Genomic DNA, 13,303 nt, shown 5'->3' with positions numbered 1-13,303 from the left:
CAAACCTCTCTTTGATACAGTAGGACCAGGGTTAGTCCAAACCTGCCTTTGATACAGTAGGACCAGGGTTCATCCAAACCTCTCTTTCTGATACAGTAAGACCAGGGTTAGTCCAAACCTCTCTTTGATACAGTAGGGCCAGGGTTCGTCCAAACCTCTCTTTGATATAGTAGGACCAGGGTTAGTCCAAACCTCTCTTTGATACAGTAGGACCGGAGTTAGTCCAAACCTCTCTAGCACCACTGCCAGTGGCAGCTTCCCTACTAGAGGCAGCTTCCCTACTAGAGGCAGCTTCCCTACTCGAGGCAGCTTCCCTACTAGAGGCAGCTTCCCTACTTGAGACAGCTTCCCTAATAGAGACAGCTTCCCTAATAGAGACAGCTTCCCTACTAGAGGCAGCTTCCCTACTAGAGGCAGCTTCCCTACTAGAGGCAGCTTCCCTACTAGAGGCAGCTTCCCTACGAGAGGCAGCTTCCCTACTAGAGGCAGCTTCCCTACTAGAGACAGCTTCCCTACTAGAAGCAGCTTCCCTACTAGAGGCAGCTTCCTTACTAGGGACAACTTCCCTACTCGAGGCAGCTTCCCTACTAGAGGCAGCTTCCCTACTGGAGACAGCTTCCCTTATAGCGGCAGCTTCCCTACTGGAGACAGCTTCCCTAATAGCGGCAGCTTCCCTACTAGAAAACTGAGAGATCATCTTTTATCTGACGTCATGACAGCTGAATCAGCTGCGAGCCTTCAGTTTGCAAAGAACCTTTTTGCCGCCCCGACGCTTCTCTGACAACGGGAATATATGAGATTTTCCATAAACCCTGAAATGGCTACACAGGAGGTTCAACCGAATGAGACTCTCACTAACCTAAAAGCAGAATCGGATACGTTGAAAACGAAGCTGGAGGACGAAAGAGCGAAACTGCACGATGTCGAACGTGAGTGGTGCTGAAAATGAGAGAGGAGAGGGGAAGGCCCCGCGAATGAAAACATAATCTGCCTCCCAAATATAATTGCATGACACATGTAAACACGACCATAATATTAGAATGTATATATATAATAGATATATATTGTACATTTGTCGTATTGCTATTATTAGGCCACAGTGCATTGAATCGGTCATTTGAAGAAAATGCATTATTTTTTGCATAATTTGTAAATGGTTTATTTGTAGCCATTTGCTCGTCCATGTTTTATTTTTTGTACTTGTCGGATTTGTTCAGATGACAAGATGCATAGAATGGCTATGTGTCCATTTCCATCTGCAATTACACATATAGCCTAGGCTGTGGTTGAGATGTATCCTTGTATTTGCCATTGACACTCAAAAGCACCGTTTTATTATAGCCTAGCCCAGATGGCGGTTTGTACCATTATTCGTATTCATCGGTGATTTATGCTTGGCTGGTCGATCTGGTTGAGATCAAAGAGATTAATGTAACATCTCTAACCGTTTACTGCACGTTCATCCCCAACACCATGCGATGGATTATGGTAACCACAGGCAAACGTCGGGATTTTCGTCCCTATAACAACAGTACACTAACGATAGCTAATGCTAGTCCCCTATAATTTACCACTCTAGATTCGTTAGATTGATCCCTACAACATTTGATTGATTCCCTGAAACATTAGATTGATCCCCTACAACAATGCCCTAATGTCGGATATTGGTCCAGAATTTACCACTTTAAAGTAGGATCTTGGTCCCTACAACAGTACACTAACGTAGGATCTTGGTCCCTACTCCCTACTACAGTACACTAACGTAGGATCTTGGTCCCTACAACAGTACACTAACGTAGGATCTTGGTCCCTACTACAGTACACTAACGTAGGATCTTGGTCCCTACTACAGTACACTAACGTAGGATATTGGTCCCTACTCCAGTACACTAACCTAGGATCTTGGTCCCTACAACAGTACACTAACGTAGGATATTGGTCCCTACTACAGTACAGTAACATAGGATATTGGTCCCTATTACAGTACACTAACGTAGGATATTGGTCCCTACTACAGTACACTAACCTAGGATCTTGGTCCCTACAACAGTACACTAACGTAGGATATTGGTCCCTACAACAGTACACTAACCTAGGATCTTGGTCCCTACTACAGTACAGTAACATAGGATATTGGTCCCTATTACAGTACACTAACGTAGGATCTTGGTCCCTACTACAGTACACTAACATAGGATATTGGTCCCTACTACAGTACACTAACCTAGGATCTTGGTCCCTACAACAGTACACTAACGTAGGATCTTGGTCCCTACTACAGTACACTAACGTAGGATATTGGTCCCTACTACAGTACACAAACGTAAGATCTTGGTCCCTACAACAGTACACTAACGTAGGATATTGGTCCCTACAACAGTACACTAACGTAGCATCTTGGTCCCTACTACAGTACAGTAACATAGGATCTTGGTCCCTATTACAGTACACTAACGTAGGATATTGGTCCCTACAACAGTACACTAACGTAGGATCTTGGTCCCTATTACAGTACACTAACGTAGGATCTTGGTCCCTACTACAGTACACTAACGTAGGATCTTGGTCCCTACTACAGTACACTAACGTAGGATCTTGGTCCCTACTACAGTACACTAACGTAGGATCTTGGTCCCTACAACAGTACACTAACGTAGAATCTTGGTCCCTACTACAGTACACTAACGTAGGATCTTGGTCCCTACTACAGTACACTAACGTAGGATATTGGTCCCTACTACAGTACACTAACCTAGGATCTTGGTCCCTACAACAGTACACTAACGTAGGATATTGGTCCCTACTACAGTACACTAACGTAAGATCTTGGTCCCTACAACAGTACACTAACGTAGGATTTTGGTCCCTACAACAGTACACTAACGTAGGATCTTGGTCCCTACTACAGTACACTAACGTAGGATCTTGGTCCCTACTACAGTACACTAACGTAGGATCTTGGTCCCTACTACAGTACACCAACGTAAGATCTTGAACCCTACAACAGTACACTAACGTAGGATCTTGGTCCCTACAACAGTACACTAACGTAGGATATTGGTCCCTACAACAGTACACTAACGTAGCATCTTGGTCCCTACTACAGTACAGTAACATAGGATCTTGGTCCCTATTACAGTACACTAACGTAGGATATTGGTCCCTACAACAGTACACTAACGTAGGATCTTGGTCCCTATTACAGTACACTAACGTAGGATCTTGGTCCCTACTACAGTACACTAACGTAGGATCTTGGTCCCTACTACAGTACACTAACGTAGGATCTTGGTCCCTACTACAGTACACTAACGTAGGATCTTGGTCCCTACAACAGTACACTAACGTAGAATCTTGGTCCCTACTACAGTACACTAACGTAGGATCTTGGTCCCTACTACAGTACACTAACGTAGGATATTGGTCCCTACTACAGTACACTAACCTAGGATCTTGGTCCCTACAACAGTACACTAACGTAGGATCTTGGTCCCTACTACAGTACACTAACGTAGATCTTGGTCCCTACAACAGTACACTAACGTAGGATTTGGTCCCTACAACAGTACACTAACGTAGGATCTTGGTCCCTATTACAGTACACTAACGTAGGATCTTGGTCCCTACTACAGTACACTAACGTAGGATCTTGGTCCCTACTACAGTACACCAACGTAAGATCTTGAACCCTACAACAGTACACTAACGTAGGATCTTGGTCCCTACAACAGTACACTAACGTAGGATATTGGTCCCTACTACAGTACACTAACGTAGGATCTTGGTCCCTACTACAGTACACTAACGTAGGATCTTGGTCCCTACTACAGTACAGTAACATAGGATATTGGTCCCTACTACAGTACACTAACGTAGGATCTTGGTCCCTACTACAGTACAGTAACATAGGATATTGGTCCCTACTACAGTACACTAACCTAGGATCTTGGTCCCTACTACAGTACACTAACGTAGGATCTTGGTCCCTACAACAGTACACTAACGTAGGATTTTGGTCCCTACAACAGTACACTAACGTAGGATCTTGGTCCCTACTACAGTACAGTAACATAGGATCTTGGTCCCTATTACAGTACACTAACGTAGGATCTTGGTCCCTACTACAGTACACTAACGTAGGATCTTGGTCCCTACAACAGTACACTAACATAGGATTTTGGTCCCTACAACAGTACACTAACGTAGGATCTTGGTCCCTATTACAGTACAGTAACATAGGATCTTGGTCCCTATTACAGTACACTAACGTAGGATCTTGGTCCCTACTACAGTACACCAGGTGGCAGAGAAGGTGGATGGACTGGGCCAGTTTATCATGAAGACCCGGCGTACTCTGAAGGGACATGGCAACAAAGTTCTCTGCATGGACTGGTGTAAGGACAAGAGGAGGATCGTCAGCTCATCACAGGTGAGTGTTGGATTATTGTACAATCTTCCTGAAGTCCGAAACAGATGCGTTCATGCAGTCGTCACTCCAGGCGGTCACTGTCCATGGTCCTGAAATGGATTGTAAGCTTGTCATTGGGGAATTTGAGGTTTGGTAAGTTCCTCCTAAACAGATGGATTCATGCCAGTCGCCACCCTTGATATACTTATGGTCCATAGGGCAGATTTTTTTTTTTTTGGGGGGGGGGGTTGTTTCAGATAATATGCACTGCTTTCAGTGGTTATTAAATGAATGCCATATTTTGTTGGAAATGTAGAGAATCTTACGCTTGTGTGCTTCTTCTAATATTTTTCCAATCTTAACTTATTTTCAGGATGGGAAAGTGATTGTATGGGATGCCTTCACCACGAACAAGGTAGGGAATCTTTCTTCTCCCTCCATAAGCAGTACGGCAGGGTAGCCCAGGGCGGCAGGGTAGCCTAGTGGTTAGAGCATTGGACTAGTAACCGGAAGGTTGCAAGTTCAAATCCCCGAGCTGACAATGTTCCAAACTGTCATTCTGCCCCTGAACAGGTAGTTAACCCACTATTCCTAGGCTGTCATTGAAAATAAGAATTTGTTCTTAACTGACTTGCCTAGTTAAATAAAGGCTATAGAACTGACAACTGATTGGAGAAATAGTTAGAGTTCTTTGAGCTGATATTTAGTGTACGTTCCAAATGGCGCCCTATTCCCTACATAGTGCTCTACTTTTTGACTAGTGCCCTATTGGCCCTAGTCAAAAGTAGTGCACTATATTTGTATTTATTTGACCTTTGAATCCCATTTAAACCAAGGTCTCTTTTGCGAGGGAGTCCTGCATCTCACAATCTCACACAACAAACACAGTCCCGGAAGCACATTTGTTATTGGTTGCCGTCTGGGCCGCGGACAATGGGTTTTCATAGCAAGTTTTATTTTAAGCCTTCCCTTAGAAGCGTGCCAACATTGGCAATAAGAAGACACAATATTTCCTTGGCAGATTTGAATTCTGTTGTTGTTGTTGTTGTTGTTGTGGTTGCTTATTTCTGTAAGCAAGATGTTTCCCCACTGAGTTTGATGATGTCATGGTGTTGAAGTCTCCCTCGTGTATTTGAGATGGATAACATTGCAGTTGTGCAGAATCACCGATCAAATCACATTGCATACAAAATAACTATTGTGTGATCAAGATCAGAGATTCGGCGCCTCGGCGCCTTGATGAATACTTATGCCCTCAAACACGCCAATTGTTTTCTAGGAGCACGCGGTGACCATGATGTTATATTGCTGATTGTACCTTTATAATGTCGTGTCCTCTAGGAGCACGCGGTGATCATGATGTTATATTGCTGATTGTACCTTTATAATGTCGTGTCCTCTAGGAGCACGCGGTGACCATGATGTTATATTGCTGATTGTACCTTTATAATGTCGTGTCCTCTAGGAGCACGCGGTAACCATGATGTTATATTGCTGATTGTACCTTTATAATGTCGTGCCCTCTAGGGTAAGTCCCTATAGCACGCGGTGACCATGATGTTATATTGCTGATTGTACCTTTATAATGTCGTGTCCTCTAGAGCACGCAGTGACCAGGATGTTATATTGCTGATTGTACCTTTATAATGTCGTGTCCTCTAGGAGCACGCAGTGACCATGATGTTATATTGCTGATTGTACCTTTATAATGTCGTGTCCTCTAGGAGCACGCGGTGATCATGATGTTATATTGCTGATTGTACCTTTATAATGTCGTGTCCTCTAGGAGCACGCGGTGACCATGATGTTATATTGCTGATTGTACCTTTATAATGTCGTGTCCTCTAGGAGCACGCAGTGACCATGCCGTGCACCTGGGTTATGGCCTGTGCCTACGCCCCCTCTGGATGTGCAGTAGCCTGTGGGTAAGTCCCTATACTCCTGGATGTGCAGTAGCCTGTGGGTAAGTCCCTATACTCCTGGATGTGCAGTAGCCTGTGGGTAAGTCCCTGTATTCCTGGATGTGCAGTAGCCTGTGGGTAAGTCCCTATACTCCTGGATGTGCAGTAGCCTGTGGGTAAGTCCCTGTACTCCTGGATGTGCAGTAGCCTGTGGGTAAGTCCCTATTCTCCTGGATGTGCAGTAGCCTGTGGGTAAGTCCCTATACTCCTGGATGTGCAGTAGCCTGTGGGTAAGTCCCTATACTCCTGGATGTGCAGTAGCCTGTGGGTAAGTCCCTGTACTCCTGGATGTGCAGTAGCCTGTGGGTAAGTCCCTGTACTCCTGGATGTGCAGTAGCCTGTGGGTAAGTCCCTGTACTCCTGGATGTGCAGTAGCCTGTGGGTAAGTCCCTATACTCCTGGATGTGCAGTAGCCTGTGGGTAAGTCCCTGTACTCCTGGATGTGCAGTAGCCTGTGGGTAAGTCCCTATACTCCACCCAGACGTTCCATTTCTCCACTGTGCCACTGTGCTTCTCCTCCCCTTTGGGGTCTGTGCCCGGTTACTGTAACACACAATTGTTGATGTTAAAAACGTTATAAATTGAGATCAGAGAGAAATTTGATTGATCAATTGATTGGATTTCAGTGGTCTGGACAACAAGTGCTCCGTGTACCCTCTGTCCTTGGACAAGAATGAGAACCTGGCAGCGAAGAAGAAGTCTGTCGCCATGCACACCAACTACTTATCTGCCTGTAGCTTCACCAACTCAGACATGCAGGTTAGACGAGACACCTCTTCATCTTCTTCCTTCGTCTGATGTAATGATTATTTGTTGTACATTTGTATATTTTGTTTTCGTCTTTATCAAGGTTTCTGTATTCGTTCCTTTCTATAACTCATTGAATTACTTGAATACTGCTAAATCAGTTGACTTTCCTATCATTTAAATTTTTTAATTTTTAATTTTACCCTTATTTTACTAGGCAAGTCAGTTAAGAACAAATTCTTATTTTCAATGACAGCCTAGGAACAGTGGGTTAACTGCCTGTTCAGGGGCAGAACGACAGATTTTGTACCTTGTCAGCTCGGGGATTTGAACTTACATTATGCAGATACATTATGGGAAATCACAGCCTGTCATACTGTACTGTACTTGGAAAGAACTTCTACGCTTGTTTAATAATTCACAACAGTCAAATGCTCCCCATTGGATATAGTTAGTCACATGTTTTAGCCTCGGCCAAGACTCTTCTATTTATGGGGCCGTGTCAGAGAATTCTGAATTCTGAATCTGAACAGTGGTTTCACTCTGACCCTGCTATAGGTAGTAGTGTGGTTGTACTTGGCTCTCTGGGAGCCGTTTTCCCTGACATATTCAATATAGAACCTGCAGTGACAATTATTTTTAGTCCTGAAATTAGACTAATATAGGTTTATGAAACCAGTCCTGGATGTAGATTATGGGGTGAATCTTAACCTTAAGTCTAGTTTTCATTACATTCAATGGATGACTCAGTGGCAGTTAGTATTGTGTTGCGATCTCAAGATGCAGTTTGTGACGAACCCCTTGTCTTCCAGATCCTGACGTCGAGCGGAGACGGAACCTGTGCATTATGGGATGTGGAGAGTGGTCAGCTGTTACAGAGTTTCCATGGACACGCCGCCGATGTTCTATGTCTCGACCTAGCTCCTTCTGAGACCGGGAACACCTTCGTCTCTGGAGTGAGGAGACAACTAGTAGTATTTCACTTAGTCTCACAATGAGAAATTGTGAGAAAAACCCCCCCAGCATGACTGCTTCTATAAGCCTTATTTCTCCCTCCTCTTTTCACTTAAAAAAAAAATATATATACAAAAAAACAGTCCTACTGTAACATACAACATTCCTTTCATATTTGTATTTTATTCCAAGAGATAGATTTTAAATGATAAGCAGAAACAGATGAAAGGACACCATAGTGATGAAATAGTGGTGGGCTTGAGATTCCCTCCCCTGCCTCTAGGAGGCATGTGTGGTCCAGACTGCAGAGAGACTGTGTTGCATTTTACATAATGTTGATTATTTTCTACTTTTATTTAACCCTGAAATACGCTTGAAGTTAAACCCTCTTTTGTGAGGGCGACCTGTGTGAATCCAGAATCCTCTATGTGTGTCTCATGCAGGGCTGTGACAAGAAGGCCAATGTATGGGACATGCGCTCAGGCCAGTGCATCCAGTCCTTCGAAACCCACGAATCAGACATCAACAGCGTCAGGTGAGGTCACAAGATATGACTTTATTCAAAGCGACTTATAGCACTTGTCAACACTGACAGTGACATGTATTAAATTCTTAAGTGGGAGTACTCTACCCTCCCGTTTGCGTGGGTTTCTTATATTACCTGGCGTTTGTCTCCTGCCTTGGCATCAGGTACTACCCCAGTGGAGATGCATTTGCTTCAGGCTCCGATGATGCTACAGTAAGGCATCATCCATATCATTTACTGCTTGATCACATGTTGATCGCATGTTGATCGCATGTTGCCTTTCTATGTCAAAGTTCACGAAGTCATTTCTTTGTAGAAAATAATAATAATAATTTACCCCATTTGCGGAAAAAATAAATAAAAATAAATCTAAACATTAACAAGCATTGTTTGTTTCAGTGTCGTCTCTATGACCTGAGGGCAGACAGAGAAGTGGCCATTTATTCCAAAGAGAGCATCATATTTGGTGCCTCCAGTGTGGACTTCTCTCTCAGTGGTAAGACGCAATACCCTTAGGGATCGAGTCAATCCATAGCGAATAAAGCCCTTATTCTACTCGCCACATAAAACACATGATTTCACTGATCAATTTCACTAATTAAACCCATAATGATTTGCACTGAATTAAATTCAATGTTATTTGCTGTTGAATTAAGAATAGCTTACTTTCACGTGAACCTTCTCGTCAAAAAATGACGTGTTACGTTTCTATTGGTTGAGAGAGGACGTGCTTTTTCTTCTCCAGGCCGGCTACTGTTCGGTGGCTACAACGACTACACCATCAACGTGTGGGATGTCTTGAAGGGGACGAGGGTGTCCATCCTGTTTGGACACGAGAACCGTGTCAGCACTCTGCGCCTGTCTCCTGACGGAACGGCCTTCTGCTCGGGGTCATGGGACCACACTCTCAGGGTGAGGGATAGGGGTTATCACCTGGGTTACATTCCCAAAAGGACCACACAAAATGTACCGGTATCCCCTGTATATAGCCTCCACATTGACTCTATACCGGTACCCCCTGTATATAGCCTCCACATTGACTCTGTACCGGTACCACCTGTATATAGCCTCCACATTGACTCTGTACCGGTACCCCCTGTATATAGCCTCCACATTGACTCTGTAACGGTACCACCTGTATATAGCCTCCACATTGACTCTGTACCGGTACCCCCTGTATATAGCCTCCACATTGACTCTGTACCGGTACCCCCTGTATATAGCCTCCACATTGACTCTGTACCAGTATCCCCTGTATATAGCCTCCACATTGACTCTGTACCAGTATCCCCTGTATATAGCCTCCACATTGACTCTGTACCGGTACCCCCTGTATATAGCCTCCACATTGACTCTGTACCGGGACCCCCTGTATATAGCCTCCACATTGACTCTGTACCGGTACCCCCTGTATATAGCCTCCACATTGACTCTGTACCGGTACCCCCCCCTGTATATAGCCTCCACATTGACTCTGTACCGGTACCCCCTGTATATAGCCTCCACATTGACTCTGTACTGGTACCCCCTGTATATAGCCTCCACATTGACTCTGTACTGGTACCCCCTGTATATAGCCTCCACATTGACTCTGTACTGGTACACCCTGTATATAGCCTCCACATTGACTCTGTACCGGTACCCCCTGTATATAGCCTCCACATTGACTCTGTACCGGTAACACTGTATATAGCCTCCACGTTGACTCTGTACCGGTACCCCCCTGTAGATAGTCTCCACGTTGACTCTGTACCGGTAACCCTGTATATAGCCTCCACATTGACTCTGTACCGGTACCCCCCTGTATATAGCCTCCACATTGACTCTGTACAGGTACCCCCCCACTCTGCGCCTGTCTCCTGACGGCACGGCCTTCTGCTCAGGGTCATGGGACCACACACAAAATGTTGTCATTCACAGAAAGTTACTTTCACACCTAAAACAAAACAGAAATGGATTTCAAAAGGGGTTCTGAAAGACACCCACCGAAAGTTGGCACGCAACTAATAAGAGGGTTATAAGAGACACACAACATTTACCTCAGAGGTAAAACTAAAGGAAAGCAACCCACTCCAATTTAGGATATGGAGTAAAATGAATATGGAGCCAAACAAACAAGGGAAAAAAACAAAACTATTTTTGGCTAACTAAAGTGGAAGCGCTAATGTGAGGGTGTAGCTTGATCAACATATCCTCTCTAGCTGATGCACTGGGCCAGCGGGTCCTAACGACCAGCTGGTTCCAGCACAGGTGAAACACATCCTGACTAACGAGGTGACTCCAATCAGTGTGCTAAAGCTAACATGCTAACCAACCTAGAACCTGTAACACCTGCTAATGTTTGTCTTATACTAGTTTCTTCTTCTTCGTCTTTTTGTCTTTCACTGATGCCCATGCCCTCTCCATTCTATTTCATTAGAACAGCATCATTTGTTACTTTTGGTTCATAATTTATGTAATTGTCAATTTTTTTAAAAACATTTCAGTAATTTTATATTTCTATTTTTCAATTTTAGATCTGGGCTTAAAGAAGAGGAAAATGACACAGAAGAGGGGGAAAAAACGGTGAAAAGTGAATTCCGTGGTAGATAGATCAAGCCAGTTGTACATAAGAGACAGACATATTCCACTCTGCTTGAGTACAATCATAGACGTCATAAACTATGGCGACAGATTTTTCAATGCGAATATTCTAAAAATCCGCATGAAGAAAATATACCCATTTCCCCCACCAGGGGGGTTTCCACCAAATTGACTTGTGGATAAAATAAAATAAATTAGTGCGTGATGACGTAGTGCACACTATGTACTTTTTAGCTTAAGTTTTCATGTACTGAATAAATAAAATCTACAGTTCAATGTGTTTTCCGTCTTATTTTCAACTCGACTGATTTGTTTTGTTACAACAACAAATTAAACTGTTGGGTTAAATAGCAAAGGTTTCTCCTCAGATCGCGGATACAGTGCGGTTAGGCTAGTTTACGGGATGAGATTATTATGGATAAGAGCAAGAATATTCTAACATATCAACATGTCACCAGAATAAGACCCTCGATATTTATTGGAAAGTAGCATCAAGCTCATCGCCGCCGTGCACTTTCACGAGACAGTGAAGCTCATTTATTTAATCTGTAGCCTAATAAACTACCTAGCTAACATGATGCTCAGATGACAGACACTAGATAACACCTAGCTAATGTGGCCGATGTGAAATGGCTAGCTAGTTTGCGGTGGTGCACGCTAATAGTGTTTCAGTCGGTGACGTCACTTGCTCTGAGACCGAGAGTTGTTCCCCTTGCTCTGAGACCGAGAAGTAGTTGTTCCCCTTGCTCTGAGACCGAGAAGTAGTTGTTCCCCTTGCTCTGAGACCGAGAAGTAGTTGTTCCCCTTGCTCTGAGACCGAGAAGTAGTTGTTCCCCTTGCTCTGAGACCGAGAAGTAGTTGTTCCCCTTGCTCTGAGACCGAGAAGTAGTTGTTCCCCTTGCTCTGAGACCGAGAAGTAGTTGTTCCCCTTGCTCTGAGACCGAGAAGTAGTTGTTCCCCTTGCTCTGAGACCGAGAAGTAGTTGTTCCCCTTGCTCTGCAAAGGCCACAGCTTTTGTGGCACGATGGGTAACGATGCTTCGTGAGTGACTGTGGTTGATGTGTGCAGAGGTCCCTGGTTTGAGCCCAGGTTGGGGCGAGGAGAGGGACGGAAGCTATACTGTTACACTAACATGATGCTCACATGACAGACACTAGATAACACCTAGCTAGCATGATGTTCACATGACAGACACTAGATAACATGATGTTCACATGACAGACATTAGATAACATGATGTTCACATGACAGACATTAGATAACATGATGCTCAGATGACAGACACTAGATAACACCTAGCTAGCATGATGTTCACATGACAGACACTAGATAACATGAGGTTCAGATGACAGACACTAGATAACATGAGGTTCACATGACAGACACTAGATAACATGATGTTCACATGACAGACACTAGATAACATGATGTTCACATGATTACAAAACACTTTGTGATTTGTCACACAGTCTTTGCACTGAAATGGTTTCTCCCCATTGTGAGTCCTCATATGCAGTTTCAGTAGTTACTCACTTATTTAAATTCTTAGAGTTATGTACTCCTGTTCATTCAATTGTTCTGATGATCATATTTGGATAATTTTGTGTAATTATTATATTATAGTTCAGTGTATATACAAAATAATATAAATTATTTTCAGATTTGTCTGTGATTTGAAGTAAATACAAAAATAAATACGTATTTGTTTTTACATACTATATGTCAATGATGTCTATGATTGATTGGACAATTGAAGTTTTGTAGAAAAAACTAGAAGTGGAATCACCAATCGGATCACATATCTTGGTATTTATCACGCCCTGAACCTTAGAGAGACGTTTTAATTCTCTATTTGGTTAGGTCAGGGTGTGATGTGGAGTGGGCATTCTATGTTTTGTGTTTCTATGATTTTCTATTTCTATGTTTTGGCCGGGTATGGTTCTCAATCAGGGACAGCTGTCTATCGTTGTCTCTGATTGGGAACCATACTTAGGTACCCTTTTTCCCACTTGTGTTTGTGGGAAGTTAACTTTATTTGATGGCACAGAGCCTTAAGCGTCACGGTTTGTATTGTTGATTGTTTTGTCGGCGTCATTTCTTAAATAACGTAAAATGTACGCTGCA

General features: G+C 43.5%; 1 protein-coding gene across 1 annotated transcript; it reads left to right on the top strand.

The window, feature by feature from the left end:
- The first annotated feature begins 703 nt into the window (after window positions 1–703).
- LOC135532900 (guanine nucleotide-binding protein subunit beta-5a-like) lies at window positions 704–11,484 on the top strand. Its single transcript, XM_064960331.1, has 11 exons — window positions 704–929; window positions 4,293–4,429; window positions 4,782–4,823; window positions 6,257–6,333; window positions 6,996–7,128; window positions 7,929–8,072; window positions 8,514–8,605; window positions 8,761–8,809; window positions 8,996–9,092; window positions 9,342–9,508; window positions 11,113–11,484. Exons 1-11 carry the CDS (start codon window positions 794–796, stop codon window positions 11,122–11,124), a joined length of 1,086 nt encoding a protein of 361 aa, XP_064816403.1. The 5' UTR covers window positions 704–793; the 3' UTR covers window positions 11,125–11,484.
- The last annotated feature ends 1,819 nt before the right edge of the window (window positions 11,485–13,303 follow it).

Source organism: Oncorhynchus masou, unplaced genomic scaffold (genome assembly GCF_036934945.1).
Source record: "Oncorhynchus masou masou isolate Uvic2021 unplaced genomic scaffold, UVic_Omas_1.1 unplaced_scaffold_2097, whole genome shotgun sequence".
In the NCBI taxonomy this organism is placed as follows: domain Eukaryota; kingdom Metazoa; phylum Chordata; class Actinopteri; order Salmoniformes; family Salmonidae; genus Oncorhynchus; species Oncorhynchus masou.
This window is presented reverse-complemented; position numbering and strand designations above follow the sequence as displayed.